Raw genomic sequence first — 24,160 nt, 5'->3', positions numbered from 1 at the left:
GACTGGGATCAGGTAATGAGATAAGAGAATCTTATATTTTGTCTGTATTACTTAAATCTTTTGTGGTGAAGAATGTAGTGTTAAGCATAAATTAAAATTTAATTTCTACTACAGATTTACACCTTAATTAAAATGAATGGGTTACTGGGTGCAGTGGCACATGCCTGTAATCCCAGTGGTTTGAGAGGCTGAGGCCGGAAGATCACAAGTTCAAAGCCAGCCTCTGCAAAATCGAGGTGCTCCAGCATCCAGCACCCACTTACTCTAAACATTTCTCTAGATTGTGTCCTTAGCTCTATTTTATTGGTGTACTCCAAAAAGCAGATCCATTCTGGCTCCATTAATTCCTTCTTTGTGAGCTGATTTTCAAGCCAACTTTGCAGTGAGTTGTGTGAACTTCCACAAGTCACCGACCGACCTCTTTGGTTCCACTTACTGGCATCTTTCCTTCTGGTCTTACAGTGAGGACCTATGGGCAGAAGTATGCTCTGCCTGCAGCTGAAAGAGCCCAACACTTATCCAGCTGAGATCTGGAAACAAATCTCCCAGTTTCCTCCTGGCTCTAATCCAGCTTTGCATTTAACAACTTTTCCTATTAGTAAATCCATTTTTCTTTTAGGCAGGGCAGGGGAGTGTGGGGGTTGAAACTAGTCCTTGAGTTGTGACAGGTTGACATATTTGACTCCATGGAAATGTAAAAGGCCAGGCTATACGGACAATGACTGAACAGACTCCATTTTACCCTGAGACTCCATGGTATATAGGAAATACTTGTCCCGTGGGAACACTCTGCCTCTGTACCCATCATCAGTTGCTTAGCATGACATGTTTGGCAACACAAAATGGCAATTCTTGTATAATGAAAAATTGTTCTCTTTTTTTATTCCTATTTTCTTAAACACTGTACCATGTCAACAGTGATGTCAATAGTGATTGTCTAGATGTTAGTAACCATTCTTTAATTTGTACCTAAGTAAAGTCATTTTGACCCATTTCCCTTTCTGCTTATGATTTTAGATCTCATGATGTTAGTTTATAGTTTCGAATCATAGCAACAGACACTTATGATTGATGTACTGACTTATGGCATAAAAACCCCTGCAAACCCTATGGTCGGGGCTGTTCTCCCAATAGCCATTTTGGGCGTTGTGTGAGACAGTTGGTTGGCTAATATTCTCAAATTTGGACTTCTCAGTGGTGATCAGTCTGTTGTTAAGTTGTGTCCCACAACAGAGTGTGCACTACTCCTCTATCCCCCATCATATTTTTTAATTTAGAAAACTTTACTAATTTCAGGAACACAGGTCCCCAAATCTAAAAGTTGTACTCTGGGAAAAGACAGATAGCCATAAATGCTCTCATTGTTAAAAAGAAAAGAAAGGAACCAGCTGATGGCCCACACCTGTAATCCAGCTACTCAGGGAGGCTGAGGCAGGATCACAAGTTCCAGGCCAGCCTGGGCATCTTAGCCAGATCCTGACTTAAAATAAAAACTAAAAAGTGTTGATAATATAGCTCAGTGATAGAGCATCCCTGGTTCAGTTCTCAGTACCATCAAAAAAATAAAATAAAAATTTTGCTAAGGGTTGGGAATGTAGGCTCAAGGTCAAGCACTCACCTAGCATGAATGAGGCCCCAGGTTCCATCCCCCACATTAAGGGGGAAGAAAACTGTACTGACTTCATTAATATTAAAAACCTTGTAAAGATACTAAAAAACTAGAAACCAAATTCACTTATATAGATGCAATGGAGCTGAAGGAATGGCTCTTGTTGGTCCTAGCAAGCACAAGGACCCCGGTTCGAGTCCCCAGGCCCTCAGAGGGGAGGAAAAAAAAAAAAAAGAAAGAAAGAAAGAAAGAAAGATAAATATAGATGCAAAATCTCTAAAATAGTATCAGAATATAATAGTGAATTTAAAAAATATTATGTTACAACCAAATAGTTTATTCCAGGAGCACAGAATTGATTTAATAGCAGAGAATCTATCAATGTAATTCTTTATATCAACAAATTAAATAAAAAATTTATATGATCATAAAAAAAAAAAAAGCCAGGTGCTAAGCAACTCATTGAGATACTAGGGATGTGACTCAGTAGTCTGGTGCCCCTGAGTTCAATCCCCAGTACCCTCCCCACCCCAAAAAAAATGCATGGGTAAAATGAGGTTAATTAATCCAAGTGAACACATTCCATTAAACTGATTGTCAAGGAAAATGGTGTATATTTAAATCTTGAGTTTGGGGGAACAATCACATTTTCAGATGTTTTATTTCATTACCATAAATAAAATCATAATTGCCATGCATCCTGATTTCTGAATCTAATCAGCCACTGAGAGCAATGGCATTTCACCAAGAACTTCTGGTTCAGAGTCATCCAACAGTTCTGTTTTCTTTAAAAAGTACACTTGTTAAAGTCCTTCTCTGTTTGGTCCTTCAGCCATATATACATGGCTGCCTCCAGATCCATCATATACACTGGTCATGAATATTGGGTTTCATGCATACCTGCACTTTAACACCTGCAAAAATATGTCTTCTACAGCTTTGATTTTCCCAGGGTTCAAAGGTCATTTAAAATGAGTGTATAAAGGAGCTTGTAATAATTTGGAATAATTAAGAATTCTTTGTTTTTAATTGCCTGAAATACATAACAGACGTGCAAAAATATTTTTAAGTGACCAGTAGTTGACAAAAATGTATTTGTTTCCAAAATCGTCCATTGGCCTTTCTCACTCTGATAGAAGTGCATTCAAGAGCATTAAGTTTACAAAGAGCAGAACAATGGGTTGAATTTGGTTATGTTTTCTTTTTTTTTAATTTAAACTTATTTTAACTGATACGTAAGACCATAAAAGTTATACATACTTATGGGGTACCATGTGATGTTTTGATACATGTAAACATTGTGTAGTGTTTACAACAGGCTAAATCTATCTTCTCAAACAGTTATCATATCTTTATGGTAAAAACATCCAAAATCCTTCCTTCTAGCTTTTCGAAATATAAAGTAGCTATTGTTTTCTATGGGCACCCTACTGTGCAGTATCACACTCTTCTTACTTCTATCTAACTGCAACTTAGTACCAATTGATCAACCTCCCCCCACCCCCACTCTCTGCTCTCTCCAGCCTCTGGTAACCACCATTCTATTCTAAACTTGGATATATTTTCCTTTCTTTTCTTCCTGACCTTCTCCACTCTCCTCCCACTCTACCCTTCTGTACTGGGAATCTAACTCAGAAGAGTTTACCTCTGGGCTACATTCCAGCCTTTCTTTTTAATTTTATTTTGAGACAGGATCACACTAAGTTGCCAAGACTGGCCTTGAATTTGTGATTCTCTGGCCTCAGCATCCTGAGTTGCTGGGATCATGGGTGTGCACTGCCACGCTGGGCTCAACTCAGTTATGCTTTCTGATTTGCTATTTATCATTTTCCCTTTTAGAAAGTGTCTCCAGCTGAATTCCTTTTGGGTTTCAATGTTTTAAGGCCCTAAGCTTCAAATAAAAATGATTGGCAGCACTTTTTAAAGAATCATTATGTTTAAAATGCTTAGTTATTTTTATCACTTCAAATCTAAACTTTCCAGCGTGGTTTATGGAGCCTTCATTATGTAACCATAAGTTACCATTAACTTTCCAGTAGTTCCCATTGCATTATTAGAGTGTGTTTTCTCAGACTGGAAGGCAGCAGAGCCAAATGGTCAGTGAAGGCACTGGGGTATGGAATTAGGCTGACTCAACTCTCCCACCAACTAGATGTGATTCTTAATCCTCCCAGGTTCTAGTCTCCACACCCAAAGAAATAATAGCTAATATTTGAAAGTTAAATTATATTACCTGGATTGTCTAATTTAATCACAACAGTGCGGTGAAGTGCTTATTACTATACCTACTTTATTTTTTTTTCCCCACTTGAAAAAAGATGGAGGAAATGGAGGTCTAGACAGGTTAACAACTTACAAGTTAGTAAGTGGGGAAGTCTGAAATTTCTATCTATCGTAGAGGCATCCCCAGAAATACTAACTTTTATATCACTTAATGTTTCTTAGTGGGACCATCTTTGTGATAAATTGATTTCTAAACTTTGTTTTTATTTTATGAATGTTGGTTTTCCCATCCCATCTCTAGGGTGGAAGGTGTACCAGAGAGTGAGTTAAAGCTGAGGCTCTCAGTAGTCTCATCATGGAAAATTATACTATATGGTGAATGATACTCAAGAGTTTTAACCTTGGTCAAATTTAAGTTACCTCTATGTAAACTTTCACTTCATTAATTAGGATCCAGTGGGCATTTGCTTGGATAGACTCAGTTTGGTGAAAGATTTTGTATGTACCCAGGAAACCATGATTTTATGTGAAGAAAACTCCAGGTTTTCTCTGCAGTCTCAGAAAAATTTTTTGTGCTCAGGGAAGAGTCTTTGCTGTGGTATCTCAGGATTCTAGATTGTGCTTCACCTGCAGTGGGTTTATGCAGACCCAGTCTAGTCCTTCCCTCGTGGAAAGTAACAGGAACAGATGGTGCTGGGAGGAAATCTGATTTGGCAGGTATACATGACATCCAAAGATGAAGGTCAAAGCCCACAGGGTAAAGTCCTGAAAATCTTAGCATCAAGGCATTCCTCCAGAGAGGCAGCTACCATATAGTGACTGGGAATTCATATAGATGGTAAACCTAAAGGAAGTATATCAACAGATATAGTGCCCTCAGTCTTCAGTCTAGGGGTCAGAGACAAGGCTTGAGTAAACTTTCGGGAATGCAGACTGGTAAAAATGTGGCAGAAGTCATTCCTTAAAGGACTCAAGTGGACAAGTTCCCAAAGCTCAGCCAAGATCAATTAGGGGTCAAAGGGCATGTGAGATTTCAGAATAATACAGAAACTCACCCTCAGAACTGGGACCCAAGGCTGAAGGTAGGCCAGTAATTGAGAGTCAGGCAAGCACTTCTTACATTTCTTTTGCCTAATATGAAGACTGGTCCTATACAGATAAAATCAGGTATAAACCTACACACTTGGTAAAGTTCAAGGAGAGAGGAATGGGTCCCAGCAGTGACGGCAGGAGGGTTGAAAAGGCTGAGTCCAGAGGACCTGACAAGGAAACTGAGCAGTTTGTTTTTCTAACAAAAAGTTTCCTAAGTGTTCTGGTAGACCCAAGAGAAATTGTACAATTAGGATTTTTATGAATGATATTTGGTCTATGATTGCCAAATTATATTTTGCTGTGCTGGACAGATTTTTTACCATTGAGATATTTTTGGAAGAAAATTAGAATTTGCTGCCAGGCATCTTCCTGTGCCTTTGAATGAGCCCTTGGCTCACCTCCATAGAATACTGCTTCACCCAAAACTGAATGCACAGAGGCTCTGGAAAGAGGAAAGTAAGGTGGGTCAATAAAATGGCCAGTTTCTGGATAGTAGATTACCTGGGGTTTTTTTTTTCCATATGCTTGTAACCGTTTAGAGGCTATATGAGCATAGAGTTCACTTTTCCAGTTCTGATCATCCATACCAACAATAAACAGGAAGGGTCCGTGCGCCTTTTCCAATGGAATAAGACTTTGTTGGTTGTGTTCCTCCAGTGGATCATTCCAGATATCCACCAAATTCAAAAGGCCTAAGTCGGTGTTTTTTTGTTTTCTTAGCTCACTGCCAAGAACAGGAATAATAATATCCTTGTAATGCAGAGGAGCTACTGTGTTGGCCACACAGGCATTGATAAGTACAGTGGCTGTGATGCCCTTCAAGAAAGAAGCCATTGAGAGACATAGGTCACCTCCTTTGGAGAAACCAAGGAGCCCAATATTGGGACCTTTCACCTGTTAAGAAAACAAAGAGAGAACAAGTCTAGAATTCCTAATGTAAAGACAGAAACAGTGATTGCACATTCTCTAAGTAGCTTTCTCACATATAATTTGCTTCCCTTTCTTCTGTAACACCTACAAAGTTAAAGTGTGTTTTCTAATAAGCAAATCAATAGATTTTCTAGTATATATGTCATCCCCTTATATGTGTGAAGTCTGGGTCAAGGATATATACAGAAGCCCTTATACCCTAAGTCAAATGAGCAAACTGTTTAATAAATACATTATTTTCCCCCCAAGCTTGATAGATACACCACCATAACAATTTCTAAGGCTCAAATTTAAAATCTTAGAGCTCTCTGGAATTCTGTATTGGGACATGGCATGGAAAACAGTCAATTACTGACTCCAGTCTCGGGGCCATGACTCGGACTCCTTCTCTTTCCACTTCTGTCTCCTTTCTATACCTTTTTTTTTTTTTTTACTTTAGTTGTTAATGGACCTTTATTTAATTTATTTGTATGTGGTGTTATGAATTGAACCCAGCGTCTCAAATATGCTAGGCAAGTGCTGTACCACTGAGCTACAACCCCAGCCATCCTTTACATACCTTGAGGGGTTCTCATACCTCTGTGTAGACACCTAATCTGCATGTTTAAAGCCTAGGTATGTATACATAGTGATGGGCCCAAGAAGAGGCAAAGGGCCTAGAAGCAGGTTCAGAGCTATTAGGCAGAGAATCTCGGTTTCCAGATCCCACGGGCATGGTGGAGACCATGGGGGTTCCAGGTGGACACAATCCCTAAGCCCCTCAGCCTCCTTAACCTATGGGTAGGGGTCCAGTCAAAGGAGAGCCAAAGTATGGTAATCTAAAGCAAAGGGTCGAGGGCAGAAGCCCCTCTTTCAGGGGCAGAACTGGTAGTATATGTTGGTTTCTTATTTTTTTCAGGGCCTTATCTCCCCTAAATAAACTAACCTTCACAGTTTAAGATCATCCAGGCTTTAGCAACTTTGTTAAGATTAGACCATCCCACAGGCCTTGAAGAACATCTTATATTTTAATATGAGAATGTTTGCATCTCTTTAAATCAAGATGGTAACAGAGTATGTATCATTCCATTTATAGTCACATCAAAATATTTTAATTATTTTTTTCTATCAATTTTTTAAAATCAAGCCATAATTCTTTTATCACTTAACATTAATAACGATTCCTTAATATTATCAAATACACTATTCCTATTCAAAAGTCAGCAGTTGTCTCAAAAATGTCTTTTATATTCAAACTTTTCCCACTACACATTTACATTAATATTATAAATAAGAAAAATTAAACATTAGAGAGATCAATTGTCTTATTCAGGATGATTAGGTTGCTGTGTGGTATATACAGAACCAGAACTCAAGGTTAGTATTGTTTTAGCCTAGTGCTCTTTGAATTATGGTAAATGGTTAAAAAAGGAACTGAATGGTCAAGTCTTAGAAAAGGGAGAAAGATAGTTGGAAATGGAAATAATACCACTAGTAACGTTTGAAGGGGCAGTGTCTTCCTGCTTATTTCTAGTTCCAGTGTCCTGGTAGGGCTTTTGAATCCAGCTCTATGTCCAGCTCTGCATTCAGTGAACACCAGAACCCACCTTTGGATGCCGTAGCATAAACTCTACAGCTTCTTCAAAGTACTCCAAGCGCATATCATTCAAATATTCAGGGAGGTCTTGAAATCTGAAGTAAGCCAGAGCAAGCACAGCAAAACCATACCCAGCCAGAAGGCTGGCTCTGTATTCACAAAGGCCCCCACTACTTCCAAACAGATCGATGATCCCAGGGAAGCGTCCATCACCTGTGGAACACCACAAATCACAAGAAGCTTTAGCCTCTCAAAAAGACATTCTCGTTTTGAGATTTCTGCAGTCAGCAAAAAGCTAGAGAGTTTGTGGGTGGAGAGGTTGGTGAAAGTGGACCCTTTTTATTTTACTTCTTTTTTTCTTTCCTTTTTTTTTGGTACTGGGGATTGAACCCAGGGAAGCTTTACCACTGAGCTACATCTCCAGCCCTTTTTTTAATTCTTTGAGACAGGGTCTTAATAAGTTGCTTAAGGCTTCACTAAAATGCTGAGGCTGGCTTCCAATCTGTGATTACCTCAGCTTCCCAAGTTGCTGGGATGACGGGCGTGTGTCACCATGCCTGGTTTATTTTACTTCTTTTGCTTTTAATAAGCTACAGGGAGAAGGGAGGGGGAGCAAATCCCTTCTTTTCTCCTAAATTTGTCACATGTTTTCACAATAATAACATACATAAGCCAAGTTAGAAATAACATAGTGAGATATACATTTTCTTTTGGTATGGGAGATTGAACCTGGGGTGCTTAACCACTGAGTCACATCCCCCGCCGTTTAAAAATATTTTATTTAGAGACAGGGTCTTGTTGAGTTGCTTAGGGCCTTGCTAAGTTGTTGAGGCTGAATTTGAACTCTCTATCCTCCTGCCTCAGCCTCCAGAGCTGCTGGGCTTACAGGCTTACAGCCACTACACCCAGCTGAGACATACATTTTCTAGCACCTTTTATTTTTAGTTTTTCTTAGTCTTCTATTTGAGAATGGAGCTGTAGAGTGCTCTATATTTTCAGGAGATCACTAGAGTACACTTTCCACCTCCTACTCTCTGCTCCAGCCTTGAAGAGTACCATCTGTAAATGTGCCATGTTTTTTTGACCCTGAACTTTGGTATATGCCATTTCATTTAACTACAATACTATTCTCTCTCCCTCCTCACTTTTTTTAAAAGAAGAAACTATTTTATTTATTAGGAGGTATAAAAGAAGTGAATGAGTAAATTTACAACGTCAACAAGAGTAACAAATTTTTTAAATGAATGATATGCGACACAACTGAAGATATGTACAATATGTATTTCAGAAAAAAACTTCATAATTTCAAAAGTTCAAAATAAGACTACTAAAAGTTCATTTCAAAAAAAGTTAATTTGAATATATGCATTTGGAAATATTCCTAATATGCATATGTCTGTATGTATACTATGATGCATTAATAATTAATATTAAATATATCCAAGATCTCTCCCTAGGCGTATGTGTATATATCTGTGTATATGCACAATTTGTCCCAATTGGAAACTTAATATTGACTAAATGATTTAAAGATAAAAATACATGGGACACTCATTGGGTTTTTGACCCTTCCGCCTTACTTTTTTGATCTTATTGACCCCTTAGTCTTTGAACCTAAATTTAAGTCTCTATTCCTGAAAGCCTTCCCAGATCCCCCAGAGGCTGAGTTGGGTTTGATAGCTTTTAATTTATTTCCAACAACAAGCTGGGCCTGCCCTTCCCCTATGATAGCACCTGCTACGCTGTATTATAGGTAATTGCCTGTATCCTCAAGTAGACTATAAATAAAATGAGGCTCATGTCTGATTTGGTTAGCTACTGCATCCCAGTACATTTTAAATGGGTCACACAGTAGACATTGAAATAGTACAAGATTGACTTGACCAGATATCAGGTACTACAACTGGGTGTGAAGAGTGGTCCTTCTTCCTTCTTTTAAATGAAAGCCTTTAGAAGATTCTTATTGAATCTGTGGAGTTTCTGTTGTATTTCTGTGCCAGTCTCCAGGAATACAGAGATTTGTAAATGTATATATGTTTTAGTCAGCTTGTCTGCTGCTATGGCTAAAAGACCTGACAAGAACAACTTTTGAGGAGGAAAAGTTTATTTTGGGGTTCATGGTTTTTCAGAGGTCTCAGTCCATAGATAGACAGCAGGCTCCATTCCTTGGGGCTTGAGGCAAGGCTGAACACTGTGGAGGAAGAGTGTGGTGATGGGAAGCGGCTGAAGTTACCACACCAGGAAGCAGAAAGAGAACTCTGCTCAACAAAGACAAAATACCCCAAAGACATCTCCCAGGGACCCGCCTCCTCAGGCCACATCCTACCTGCCTATAGTTACCACTCAGTTAATCCCATCAAGGGATTAATTCACTCATTAGCTAAGGTTCTTATAACCCAATCATTTCATCTCTAAACCTTCTCGCATCATCTCAACACCTGAGCTACTGGGGGACACCTATCTAAGCCATCACAGTGTAAGACCCTACTCCAGCCATAGGAGTTCACAGTGTAGTGAGCAGCCCTATTTAAGGTTAGGGATTGGTAAAGAGCTGTAAAAATAAAATGCATTCTCTTATTTTGGGGAATAATCACAGTATTCAGTTTATGAATTCTGGGCATTGTAGCAACTCTAGCACTTTTATACACTAGGGGTTAAAGTCAGGAATTTGGTTGGAAGGAGTGGACCATTCAGGTCCCTTCTACCTAGACTCTACCCTCTTTTAACTTAGACTGTGGTTTCTCAACCTCAGCACTATAGCCATTTTGTGCAAGACAGTTCTTTGTTCTGGGGGCTGTCCTGTATATTGCAGGTTGTTTAGCAGCATCACTGGTCACTATCTGATACAGACCAGTAGCACCTCCCCCTCCAGTGTGACAACCAAAAATGTCTCCAGATAATGCCAAGTGTTCCCCAAGAAAGGCGACCGCTAACAATGTATAAGATAGGAAGGAGTGAACTGTCAGGGAATTTTGTGTTTTCAATGATTCGAGGGACTGCCTTTATTGGGGGTGGGGGGTTGAGTTTTAGTTTCTTTGGAAATTTGATGTGAAAGGAGGCAAAAGTCACCCTTTCCACTCAGGTGGCAGTGATGCTATAAATATTCAAAACATTGATTTCAATAAATATAAATATAAACTGAATGCACTTTAGGGATTGACCATGCCTCCAGGGAGTGTCAGGAAACAAAAGCGTTCATTCAAAACCACTGGGTAGTGGGGAGTATAGCTCAGCCGGAAAGCACTTGTTTATCAAGCCAGTTACCATGGTTTCAATCCCCGGTACCTGCTTGGGGTGGGATATCCCAGTCACTCGGAGACTGAGACTGGAGGATTCCAAGTTCTAGACCAGCGTCAGCATCTTGAGCCAGACGCTGTCTCGAAATGAAAAATAAAAAGGGGAGAAGGTAGTAACTCAGTTCTGGAGCACCCCTGTTTTCAATCGCCAATACCGAAAGCAAATAAATAAATTTAAAAAGAATCAGAACTCATGACAGACCCGGGGAGGAGCTTAGGGATTGTGTTAGGGAACAGCAAGCACGTGGTTAGAGGGACAGGCCAGAAGACTAGTCCGGGTTCCAACGACTGGATCAGGTTATGCGCAGAGGGGACTCACCTGGAGGCAGGAAGAGCGTGGCCCGCACCCGACCTTCGCGCACCGGCACCCGCCGCACCCCAGGCCGCATGAAGTGGCGCTCGTGCAGCGCCCGGGCCAGCAGACGCCCGCCGTCGGGCTCGTGGCCATCCAGCACCTCCAGCTCCACCACGAAGGGCGTCTGCACGTCCCGCTTCAGCAGGCGCCAGTACGGCTTGTCAGGCTCCATGGCCCAAATCAGCCCCATGGGCTCCAGGCCGGCGAAGCTGCCGCCCAGCGCGGGTGCGCGCGCCAGGTCCAGCTCGCCCCCGGCGTCCGCGCGGTAGTGCGCGTGGGCCCGGAAAAGCGCGCCCTTTTCGTCGCGCAGGGACGCGCGCAGCGTGACGGGCTGCTCGGGTACCAGGCCGCGCACGGCGATGCGCACCGGCTGGTCCCAGCAGCAGCCGCCCGCGGGCTCTAGGATCAGTCTCGCAGCCATGGTGGACCTTGAGCCGATAAGCAAGAGGCCCCTTGGGAATGATGTGTGGCGCGCCTGATTGAGTCCCAGAAATCACAGAGAGTATCTTGGAGCTCAGACCGGTCGACTCCACGCCGAGAACTGGTCTGAGATCCAAGATGTAGTCCCTGGGCGGGCCGACCCGACGTCAGAAGTTCTGGCAGTAGGGGTGGACATGTCCAGAGGAGCATTCTCTGCCTCTCCACTCCCACTCGTTTGAGTCCAGGTTGTTGGATGGTGACATGATCAGTGAATGCAATCAAGACAAAGTTCAGCCATTCCGTGGGTTTCTTAGCAGTTTTTTTTTTTTTCTTTTTTTAACCTTTCAGTAAGTTATAACTTTTTCTCTTAGGCAGATATCAGAATGCCTGATATCAGATAACTTACAAAAAAATAGGGATTCATGTCTAACATTTTGAAGGTTAGAAGTTCAAGTCAGAGGGGCCTTCTTGCCATGTCATTCCATGGCAGAACAGCAAAAGAGCATGTAAGAAAAGTGTGAGAAAGATAGAGCTGCGGGTGTAGCTCGCTTGTAGAGCGTGTACTCTGGGTTCAAGCCTCAGCACCAAAAGGGGGGAAAATAGTGGTGGGAAGGAAGCACTCATTTTTAGCAGGAGCCTGCTGCAGAGAAAACTAACCCATTCCTGCTGTAAATGCATGAATCTATTCAATCCTTCTTACAGGGCCCACATTTCAACACTGTGGTATTTGAGATTAAGTTTCCAACACATGAACACTGATAGACACTTTCAAGCCATAACAATTTTACATTTAAAAAGATCTTGGGCCGGGTTTATACCTCCATGATAGAGGTTTATCCAGCATTCCTGAGACCCACTTTGATTCCCAGAACAGCAAAAACCCAAAACAAAACAAAAAACACAAAACAACAATAACAAAAGAATTCCATGGTAACCGTGGGTAACCATAATTCAGCGAGTTTTCACATATGTGCATACATATATACCTATGCACCCAACCCATGATCCAGGACCAGAAGCAGATCATTACCCCAGATGCCACTCTTTGTCCTGTCCCAGACATTTCCCTCTTCCCCAAATATGCTTGCATTTTTCACCTTGTAATTCTACAAGGAAATACCTGAGACAATTGACTTATAAAAAGAAAAGTTTTATTTAGCTCATAGTGCTACAGGTTTTAGTCCAAAATCAGAAGGCCCAATTGGTTTGGGCTTCTGGTGAGGGCACTAGATGCCAGTGGTGAGGAGTGCCTGTGCATACACGTCACAAGCCATAAAAAAGGAGACAGACTGAGAGACTGAGATCACAGGGTCCCCTTCAAGGAACACCCCCAACGACCTAAGGGCCCCCCAGTAGGATTCCCTTCTCCAAGTTTCCATCACCTCCCAGGAACACTCCCCCAGGGTTCAAGCTTTCAACACAGGGGCCTTTGGGGGATACCAAGCATATTCAGACCATAGCAGTACTCTATACTGATTCCAGTGCCAAAGGTGAGTTTTTCATTGCACTTTGTGGGAATGAATCCTGTCAATTTTCACTCAACACTATATTTGTGAGAGTCAGCAATACTGTTCAGTGTAGTTGTAGGTTTTTCACAATCACTGCTAAATAGTATTATATTTGTGATCATAAAAGAATTTATCCATTTTACTGCCAGTGGACATTCAGTACTTTCCATTTTGGGACTGTCAGAGATAATGGTATGAATATTTAAGGATATGTCTTTTGATTGATGTAAAAATGTATAAACCATCATATAGAGAATATATATAGTAACTATCCTTCACCAGTGTCCTATCTGTTTTGCATATAAAGTTTAATGTATGTGCAAGACATGAGTATTTTCCAAACATCACATGGAGGAACCTGAGGTTTGGTGGGTATTAAGTCTCTGAAAATCACACCTGTAATAAGTGGCAGGAAATCCACTAATTCTCAATGCAGAATTCTAGTAATGTGTGATATATTTCATATATATATATATATATATATATATATATATATATGTGCACACACACACACACACATATATATGGAGAACAATAGCTTGTCTTATTCTTTTGATGGGAGAATTGAACCTATTTACACTTAATTAGTCTTGAGAAGGAACTTAAATGTGGTCATTTTGAATTCATTTTCTGTATGACTTGTATCATGCCTTATTTCCTGCATTGCTATCAATTTGGTTTAGTTGCTTTTTTTGTCATGAAGTATTTAAATGTCTTTCTCATTTCCATTTTTGTATATTCTATAGCTATTTTCTTTGTGGTTATCATGATGATTACAGGGAATATCCTTTGTATTTAACCTTCTCGTTTGAATTTATAACAGTTTAATTTTAATACCACACAAAAACTCATGGATGTGAAGGCATCCTAGGTAACAGTAATTCAGGTTATTCATGAGAGACACGGCCCTGATCCCCTTATCCCTCAGACCCTCACCAGCCTTCGTCTAGAGCTCCTGGAACCTGGAGCTGCTTCCAGAGCAGGTTGATGCTTATGGAGTCAGACCACTGGGCCCCCGGTCTCACGCTGTGTGGAGATCTTTAGCAGGTACCTAATGAAGACTCTGAATCTAGTTTGGTCATCTGAAAAGATTTGTTGGGATTATTAAACGGGCTAACATGTAAAAACACTGTGGTATCAGTAGACAGAGAAAGAGACTATTGTTTCTCAACTTACAGATTTAGCCTCTGGCAATATCAGTTCTGGGTTTTATCAGAATTCTGGCAGGAAACAAGTGACCCTTACTGGGTCATTAAAGAAGAGTTTCATAAAAGGACTATTTACAAATTCATGAACAATGTTAAGAAAGAAAGAGAGAAAGGGTGAGAGAAACTAATAACTAGTTACCCCATACTTATTAATTATGGATTTTTTTTTTCTTTGCAGTACTGGGGATCGAACTCAGGGCCTTGTGCTTGTGAGACAAGCACTCTACCAGCTGAGCTATACCCCCAGCCCTTAATTGTGGATTTTTAAAAACCTTTTGTTGGTTATTTATCTATCTATCTATAGTGGAGATTGAACCCAGGAGCACTTTACCACTGAGCTACACCCCAGGCCCTTTTTATTTTTTATTTTGAGGTAGGATCTTGAACTTGAAATCCTCTTGTCTCGATTTCTTGAGTAGCTGGGGATCATGGGCATTCTCCACCAGGTCTGGCTAGACTTCACTTTTGTCAGCAATTTTAAGTTGACAAGAAAATGGAGCATAGCCCTGGGTTTACTTCCTAGTGAGCGTGCATCTACCCTGACGCCCCCACTCACAAGTTAAATGGGAGGTACAGAGAGTTCCCATGTGCCACTCTCATCAACACCCCTACACACAGTTCCATCTATTATTAACATCTTGCATTAATGTGATACATTTGTTATAATTGTTGGTATTTTATTATTAACTAAACTCCATAGTTTACATCCTAAACTGATTTAATCGTCACATCTGTGCTAATCAGCTTTCTGTCACTATAATACCTGAGATAATCAACTTATAAAGAGAAAAGGTTAATTTTGTCTCACATATGAAGTTTTAGTTCATGAATTGAACCTATTGTTTTGGGGCTGTAGGGAAACATCATGGTGGGAGAGATGCAAGACCTTTCACCTCATGGCTGGGAAGTGATAGAGAGAAAGGGGAATAGACATAGTTTCCCCTTTTAGAGTTTGTACCATCTTCCAATATGGCCTTGCTGGGGACCACGCCTTTAACCTGTGGGTGTTTGGGGACATTTAATATCAAAACTATAGAACATTTGTATACCAGAGGATGTGTAACTCTCTCCAGTAAAGTAACCACATCTGACACTCTTTGCAGTAGTGCATGGATGTGCTTGTTTTATGATGGCTTATACTCATATTTACTTAATTTATAGATTAATTTTTCCAGCTGGGCTCAAATCTCTGAAGATCCAGAGCTTCCCATTTAATTTTTTTTTCCATTTAATTTTTAATTCTCGGCATCTCATACATAGCAGGTACCAATAAATTTGTCTCAAATGCATTAATTTTTTAAAAAAAAATTATGCTGTTAATAAAACAGAAAAATGCCAGGTGTGGTGGCGCACACCTGTAATCCCAGCAACTCAGGAGGCTAAGGCAGGAGGATCTTGAGTTCAAAGCCAGCCTGAGCAAAAGTGAGGTGCTACGCAAGTGGGACCCTGTCTCTAAATAAAATACAAAATAGGGCTGGGGATGTGGCTCAGTGGTTGGGTGTCTCTGAGTTCAATTCCCAGTACCCAGAAAAATAAAAAATAAAATAGAAAAGCCACCAACTGTGAAAGAAATCTTGGAAAGCATGTATGTAATTAAAGATTACTCTGGGAGAGATGGGCCCAATCCCATTATTAGTTTACATTGTTGAACTTTCTAGTGACTATGACTCGCAGATGAATTTCTTGGCCACGTGTGCCACAGATAAAGCCCGAGGGCCTTTTGGAAATGAATTCAGTTTCATAATTCCAGTTTATGTAGCCTATATCAAGTTTTGAACACTCTTGGATTTAGGTGTATTTATGTTATGTAACAGTATTTTTGTTTGTTTGTTTGTTTATTTGTTTTTTGGTGGTACTGGAAATTGAACCCAGAGGCACGCTACCACTGAACTAAATGCCTGGCACTTTTTATTTTTAATTTTGATATAGGGTCTTGCTAAGTTGCCCAGGCTGGCCTCAAACTTGCTATCTTCTTGCCTTAGCCTCCCAAGCACATGGGATTACAGACATGCATTACTGTACCTTGTATTTGTTTTTCTTGTAAATACCTATGAAAAGGTATTTGGCCTGGAACCTGATGTAAGTTTTATTTTTATTTATTTATTTATTTTTTACTAAGGATTATACTGAATGAAGCTAGCAAACCACTTGATTGAAGGATGTTTAATATTGTCTATTATTAGACAATATTAACTCCATTTACAGTGTTAGATCACAAAATGTCTCTGTTTGTACACATGATATCCTTAAGTAAGTGACATGTGGCTTTTAGATTCTCTCAATTTACCATTCTCAGAAAATTGGCCTTAATTCATTTTGTTGTTTATATTCTTGCTCATCATCTGATAAATGTATTTATATTTCATAAAACCAGTTATCCAAAGTACCACCATTTATATTTTAAGAATGACAAAGATCTGTCTCTTTAACAGCAAAAACAGTAAGGGAAATGTTTTCTGGTTTATACTAGTGATCAACTTCCTAATTTTTATGGTACAATGGATGGGTTTAGCCGGAACACTGGTGGACATTCCAGTGAATCATATTTTCATGTGCAAGATCCTAGAGTGGACCTGGTCCAGGCAGGACTCTCCTCATCATTGTGTTTGAGTCCAGAAAAGGGCTAGAGAATGAATGCTAGGATTATGAAGAAAATGTAGAAAGTTGATACTGTTATGTAGATTATAAATGGTGCACCTTGGAGTGAACCAAAGTCTTGCCATATCTTTATCAATATAAAGTGAGGTAGATCTATGGACGATGAGTGACATTTCTGTGATGGATGAAGATCTCAGAAGAGATGACATAATATAGGAGATCCTCCTAGAGATGAACTCTGTCATCACTTTTCATCTTTTTATGTGATTGAAATGAAAAGATGTTTGAAATTATAATTATGGTGGTCAAGATATTATATCCTGGGCTGGGGATATAGCTCAGTTGGTAGAGTGCTTGCCTTGCAAGCACAAGGCCCTGGGTTCAATTCCCAGCACCGCAAAAAAAAAAAAAAAAAAGATATATCCTATATATTATATTAAGTATATTATATACATGATGTTAGAGAACATTATGAGAAAAGATAATCACTCTGTAAGACCATCACACATTCACGTATGATGAGACCAAAATGAGAAGATGTAGGCAAATTGCAATGCTAATGAGCAATTCTAAGTAGAATGAGAACCCCCAAACCTACCAATCAGTAGTTCATCACTAATTTATGAGATTAAAATGGATACATATAAAGAATTGAAATAACTGGTACATAGTCACATGATATGTTAGATTTTCTTAAGGGTCCAGTCTCAGAAAGATGATATCCCTCACTGAAGAACATTATCTGTGACTCTTAGAAATGAAAATATTTAAATAATATGCCTAACAGACCCTGTCTAGTAAGGATCTGGAAATCATTTTAAAGATTTTTTTTAGTACAGGGAATTGAACCCAGGGTACTACCCTTTTCATTTTTTATACTGAGACAGGGTCTCTCTAAGTTGCTTGGGGTCTTGCTGAGTTGCTAAAGCTGGCCTCAAATTTGTAATCCTCCTTTCTCAGCCTCCTGAGTAGATGGAATTATAGGATTACAGGCATGTACCACCAGACTTCACAGGATCCAGAAATCTTAAGGGTGTTGTCTTGCATTACCCCCCACAGGCAGTCTGAGGTAGAACATTTTTATCTCAAATATATTTGAAGTTGAGAGAATATAAAATAAAGAGAATTCTGAACTCCTTTTTCAGATGGGAAACAAGTTGAATGGACTCTTTAGTTGCTAATATAGCTTTCTTATTATAAAGATTTCAGTTCAAAGAGTAACACCAAGAGCCACAGAGAACTACTGACACAGAATAAATTAAGTACTAAGGAAGTTGGCTCCTGTTCTTGGTGGATTTTAGAGTTGCTAAGGAACAATGACAGTTGTTATTCCCATTTTCCCCATTTTTGAATAGGTCAGTAGGAGTTGTCTTATACCTTTCCCATCATTGTATTAGGTATGTGTCTCTGTGGGATGGTTAACTTACTTATTTCACAGGTGTTTGGTTTGAGAAGAATGATACTCAGTGGTACCCAAGGAACTGTTCCAAGGAGCCACATCTGTACCTGAACCTGATAGAGATGAGGAGCTTTTGGATCAGGATGGAGCATGAGCATGGTGCTCTAAAGAATGGGAATAGGGGGGCCTCAGAAGAGGGATGGGCGTGATTGCATGTGGAAGGGGTTAGGGGCCAGAAGGCAAATTGTAATATTCTAAGATGGCTGTAGTATTTCCCAACCCACATGTTTTCCCAGAACCTTGGCACTCTCCTTTGAAGAGTTAGACAAGAGAGATGCTATCTAATTCCTAAGACTCCCAAGTCAAAGGGAGGCCATGCAATTGTGTCTTGCTGACTTGGGATACTCACTCTTGGAACTCAATGCCAGTAACCAGTGAAAAGGCCCAAGTGGAGAGAAACAGAGAACCCCCCTAACCCACAGCTCTGCCTGAATTCCCAGCTGATGGCCAGCACAACCTCCCTGCCCTGAATTCCTCCCACCCCCTGTCACTCTGCCCCAACCAATGTCACTTTGAACAGAGGTGATTCATTCCTATTAAATCCTGTCCAATTAGCAAAGTCTTGAGAAAAACAGATATTGTTTTAAATCACTATGCTTTGGGATAGTTTGTTACGTAACAGATGATTAAAATAAACCCCAAACACAAGTCATCTAAAACAAGAACATTCATTTATGTAGTTCACATTTCCATACTCTAGGTAGGGTTTGATCAGGACAGCTCTTCTCTGCTCCAGGGTGTTTGAGACATTTGCTAGGAAGACTCAAATGTCTGAATCTGGCATCATATGAGTTTTATTTCGGATTATATGGCACCTGGGCAGACATGATTCAGTCTCACCTCACTTGTCAGTGACATAGGTGTCCCAGCAATTGGTCTTTCCTGTGTCTTGGGCTCCCTACAGCACCGAAGCCTGAAGGTAGTCATACTTCAGAAGAGGTGGCTCAGGACTGTGAAGGCCTGTTCCCAGCAAACCAGGTGAACTCTGAAGGCACACAGCACCACTTCTGCTCTACTGATTGTCCCAGTGACAAGCCCGTGTGGATTTGAAGGGAAGGGACATAGGTCCCACTCTTAGTGGGAGAATGGCAAATAATTTACAGCTATGTCATAAAACTGCCATAAATGGTTTTACTATGATATGTTTAAGATAATTTTTTGGTATTTATTCTGAACAGGGTTACAGAACCTTTTGAATATGAAGCTTGATATCTTGGACATCAATTTTGGAAAATTGTCTTTTTTAAAAAATAAATCCCAGTGACTTGGTAGGCTGAGGCAGGAGGATAGCCAATTCAAGGCCAGCCTCAGCAACATTAGCAAGAGCCCCTCAACGATGTAGTGAGACCCTTTCTCAAAATAAAAAATAAAAAGCACTGGGGATATTGCTCAGTGGTAGAGCACCCCCTGAGTTCAATTCCCAGTACCCAAGAGAAGAAAATTTTCCTCTACATTTTTCTATAGAAGATTCAATCTATTGTTCAGAGACAGATGTGCTTGTTTCTTGATTTTTCAGATCTTTAGGTTTTTATTTCCCTCTTTATTTTATAGTTTCTAGTCAACAAGAAATAAAATGTTAACAAATAAGCAAAGGGTTTGACTTCTTGATGGAAGGGTTGAAAATACACAAGAAATGAAGAGTATTACCTGTGACTTTCAGTTTTTGTGTTTTAAACTATAAAATCCTCTAGGATTATCTGTTTGCTTCTGAATAATTAATTCTGACTTTTGGGAACAGATTATGTGCTAGGTTCTTTTAACTCTACTGTCTGTACCAACCCCCCAGCCTCAGCAGCCACCGTCTTTTCAAATATACTTGCACAATACTCTGCAATGCTGAAGTAAAGGGAAGTAAGGAATTATTCCTCTAAAGTAATTCCACTATAATTTTCCCACATCAACCCTAGAACCTGCAAATAAGATGGAAAAGAGATCATAGTCCAGTTACCCATGGTACACAGTTTACACTTAATTATTCTACAGAAAGATGCTCCCAGGGGGGACTGGGGAGATAGCTCAGTTGGTAGAGTGCTTGCCTCACAAGCACAAGGTCCTGGGTTCAATCCCCAGCACCCCCCAAAAAAGAAAAAGATGTTCCCAATCCTTCCCCTGAAGGATTCCCCTCTTACTTCTATAATAAAAGAGCTGGTTTTCCTTCTGTATGCTATTGTCAGTAAAGATTCTATTCTGCTACTAATGGTTGTAATATTGGACCATTTTCTCACAGTGATGGAAAAATTCTCCCATTTTCAAAAGTCATCTACTACAAATTGTTAACAAAAGACTTAAAAAATTAAAAAACCTAGAAGAAAACAAATTTTAACAGAGGGGGCACTTGTGTGGCATATATCTGAATCTTCTACCACATGCATGTGTCACATTAGCAAAGTACTGTGTTGCCAAAAAAGGATATTCAATAAAATGACATGAAATATACCATAAATGGCAAATAGGCATTTAATGCTATCCAGGGGAATTCACATAATCACTAAACACTAGAATGTGATCTCAAATCTCCCCTCTCAATAACAGACAGATGCATTACAACTTGGGGGACACACTCTTGTGGGTGCCTCCAAGATGTTGGCAGAAGAAGGATAGAATTTGCTTCCATGCATCCACCTGGGCCTTAGAATGAGCTCTGGGCTCCCCACCCCAGAGCACAACTTTGTTCAACAAGTTGTGCGTAGAAGCTGGGCACAAGGGGAAATAAGGAGGTTCGATGTAGTGCCCAGTCCCAGGGTAAAGGATGATCTGGTGTTTTTTCTTTCCATGGGCCTGTAACCATTCAGAGGCCATTTGCACATTTAAGTCACTCCTCCAGTTATGGTCATCCTGACCAGCAATGAAAAGAATGGGCCCTTGCGCCCTCTCTATTGGAATCATACTGGGGTTCTCAGACTCTACCCCAAAATCATTCCGTATATCTACAATGTCCAGAATGCCTGAGAAAGTAACCTTGATTCGCCTCAGGTCAAGGCCCAGTGGTGGGATGCTAATCTGTTTGTAGTGTATGGTTGTGTTTCCGCTGCTCCCAGATCCATTGATAGATACCGTGGCTGAGACATTCTTCAAGAATGAGGCCATTGAGAGACAAATGTCAGCTCCTAGAGAAATGCCCAGAAGCCCAATGCCTGGGCCCTTTACCTTAAAGAAAAGAAGAGAGAAGAGTCAAGAGTCAAGACTTTATCCAACACAAAAATGCAACTCAAAGTGCTGCTAGCTCTGTGAAGTATCCACAATGTCAGGTGACAAGGGAGTTTCTTCCCAAGTATTGACTATTTGGTTAAACATGAAGCAAACAAATCTTAAACTCACTGGCAATTTAGGAACTGGTTCCAGAGAATCATCTACTCAAAAATGCTGAGCTATGGAACCTGTCAAGTTCAGGCTCATTCAAGTGGGTCTGATTTCAGTCTTTATGTGGCTTGGTTATCCAACTGTGTGGAACCAAGTTCTCTTCCAAAATGCAACTCATTCATCAGACCCTGTCTAATAATACTGGCAAATGATTAACTTTATGGAAACAAAGTAAGACTTCAGAGTCCAGTTCAGTTGTTCTTAACCTCTGAAAAAGTGGGCAAGTTCAGATCAGATTCTCCAAAATTAAACAACAAGCATGCAAAGATACTAATGAGAAGCACAATTTGTATTACAAAAGGAATTTAAATATTGCTCAGTGAAATTGCACATGGATTGTAAGGTCAGTTCTACATCCTGAACCCATTTATCAGAGAAAGCAGAAACAATAAGCACCTGAAGCCTAGGAAGTTTCCAAAAGGACTCTCTGTGAAAACAGGACAGAGCTGTATCACTGCACCTGGTTCCGGAGACACCACCTATGGAGCTATTTCTAGGGAGACTGACTAAATAAAGGGAGGGAGGAGAACCTGGGGATGTTGAAGCATATAGCACACAGCTTCTTCAAAGTAGTCCAGGTGTATGTCGCTGCAATCCTTGGGGAGATCTTCAAAGCCATAAAAAGCTAGAGCCAATGTGGCAAAGTCATGGCCAGCCAGAAGGCTGGCTCGATATTCCAACAGGCCCCCTCCAACTCCGTAGATGTCAATGATCCCCGGAAAGGGACCAGGTCCTAGAGAAGGGAATAGGAAAGTGTTATACAGCTTAAAAAATTTGTTTTCCTCAGATAGCTTTCTAAATTATTTAGTGGGTTCCCATAAATCAAAGAAAGAGGACAGATTCCTGAGTCACTACTGAAAAGAGATACAAGCTCTCTGGAAGGAGAAAAAAAAAAAAAATCGAAAGCATAGAGTAACTTCCCATTGGTGATTTGACCCTCATGTGATTCTATGTTAAGTTATCCACAGGGTTCTAAGAATCATCAGTTGTAAGGGACAGCAAGGGAACTTTTTAAGTGGATGAACACATGATTTGGGGATAGGGATGTGATTCTGTGATAAAGTGCTTGCCTGGCTGGGGAGGCCTTGGTTTCCATCTCCATCACCACAAACAAAGCAAAACAAAACAACAGTGAGCTGTGCTCAAGGACTGCACATATAATAAAGAATGTGAATAAAAGCTGGATATTGTGTTGCATCAACCACTGGAGTTGGTTTGTGTACTATTTCAGATGTCCGTGTAGAGAGAAGAAAGAAAAACACCAGGAGCTGCCTATTCCTGAGGAAGGCAGTGAATGTGAAGTGTGATCTGTGGTAAAGAAGGACATGAAGAAGTGAAGGATCCAGTGTGCCCAGGACATGAGATACAGGCAACAAAGCACTAGCTTCCTTGACTTTTGCCACGTTCCCTAAGACCAGCCTTGCTGCTGCCTGGAGAGATCTGCAGGATATTGATTAATAGCAAAGTGAACCAGATTCTTCAATCAAACAATACAGTACTCACCCTTTGGGATAAAATAGAGATTAAATAAGATAATGCAAAAGAGTCTAACAAGTCAAAATTTTCCACTCTAATTGGTCGACCATGATCACGGCCAATGACAACTTCTCTGCAGGTTCTAAGTAGCCAAAACCTAGCCAGAGCAACACCGGAAACCAGTGAGGGCCCAGACTACAAACTCCTACTTAGCAGCAGGTTGGGCTCACCGGGTGGAAGGAAGAGCGTGGCGCGCACCCGACCTTCGCGCACCGGCACCCGCCGCACCCCAGGCCGCATGAAGTGGCGCTCGTGCAGCGCCCGGGCCAGCAGACGCCCGCAGTCGGGCTCGTGGCCGTCCAGCACCTCCAGCTCCACCACGAAGGGCGTCTGCACGTCCCGCTTCAGCAGGCGCCAGTACGGCTTGTCAGGCTCCATGGCCCAGATCAGCCCCATGGGCTCCAGGCCGGCGAAGCTGCCGCCCAGCGCGGGTGCGCGCGCCAGGTCCAGCTCGCCCCCGGCGTCCGCGCGGTAGCGCGCGTGGGCTCGGAAGAGCACGCCCTTCTCGTCGCGCAGGGACGCGCGCAGCGTGACGGGCTGCTCCGGGACCAGGCCGCGCACGGCGATGCGCACCGGCTGGTCCCAGCAGCAGCCGCCCGCGGGCTCTAGGATCAGTCTCGCAGCCAGGGTGAACCTTGAGCCGATAAGCAAGAGGCCCCTTGGGAATGATGTGTGGCGCGCCTGATTGAGTCCCAGAAATCACAGAGAGTATCTTGGAGCTCAGACCGGTCGACTCCACGCCGAGAACTGGTCTGAGATCCAAGATGTCGCCCCTGGGCGGGCCGACCCGACGTCAGAAGTTCTGGCAGTAGGGGTGGACATGTCCAGAGGAGCATTCTCTGCCTCTCCACTCCCACTCGTTTGAGTCCAGGTTGTTGGATGGTGACATGATCAGTGAATGCAATCAAGACAAAGTTCAACCAGTCCGTGGGTTTCTTGGCAGCGTTTTTTTTTTTTTTTTTTTTTTTTTTTAACCTTTCAGTAAGTTAT

At 41.1% G+C, this 24,160-nt stretch overlaps 2 protein-coding genes and 1 non-coding gene across 3 annotated transcripts; 1 reads left to right on the top strand and 2 right to left on the bottom strand.

Annotated features, from left to right (window-relative positions):
- Window positions 1-3,913: 3,913 nt before the first annotated feature.
- Acot6 (acyl-CoA thioesterase 6) lies at window positions 3,914-11,634 on the bottom strand. The gene is made up of 3 exons (XM_047540011.1): window positions 11,046-11,634; window positions 7,441-7,643; window positions 3,914-5,818 (listed from the first exon to the last, which is right to left on the bottom strand). The coding sequence occupies exons 1-3, from the start codon at window positions 11,500-11,502 to the stop codon at window positions 5,213-5,215; spliced, it is 1,266 nt and encodes a 421-aa protein (XP_047395967.1). The 5' UTR covers window positions 11,503-11,634; the 3' UTR covers window positions 3,914-5,212.
- Window positions 11,635-18,980: 7,346 nt separating this feature from the next.
- On the bottom strand, window positions 18,981-23,869 carry Acot4 (acyl-CoA thioesterase 4; the record flags this gene model as incomplete). The annotated part of the gene is made up of 3 exons (XM_047539403.1): window positions 18,981-21,421; window positions 22,165-22,367; window positions 23,341-23,869. Coding segments are annotated over 3 exons (1,338 nt in total), but the record flags the coding sequence as incomplete, so codon positions are not given.
- Trnav-cac (transfer RNA valine (anticodon CAC)) lies at window positions 20,280-20,353 on the top strand. Its single transcript has one exon. It is a non-coding gene; the product is annotated as a tRNA-Val (tRNA).
- Window positions 23,870-24,160: the final 291 nt, after the last annotated feature.

The sequence above is a fragment of the Sciurus carolinensis genome, chromosome 2 (assembly GCF_902686445.1).
Source record: "Sciurus carolinensis chromosome 2, mSciCar1.2, whole genome shotgun sequence".
Classification (NCBI taxonomy): domain Eukaryota; kingdom Metazoa; phylum Chordata; class Mammalia; order Rodentia; family Sciuridae; genus Sciurus; species Sciurus carolinensis.
This window is presented reverse-complemented; position numbering and strand designations above follow the sequence as displayed.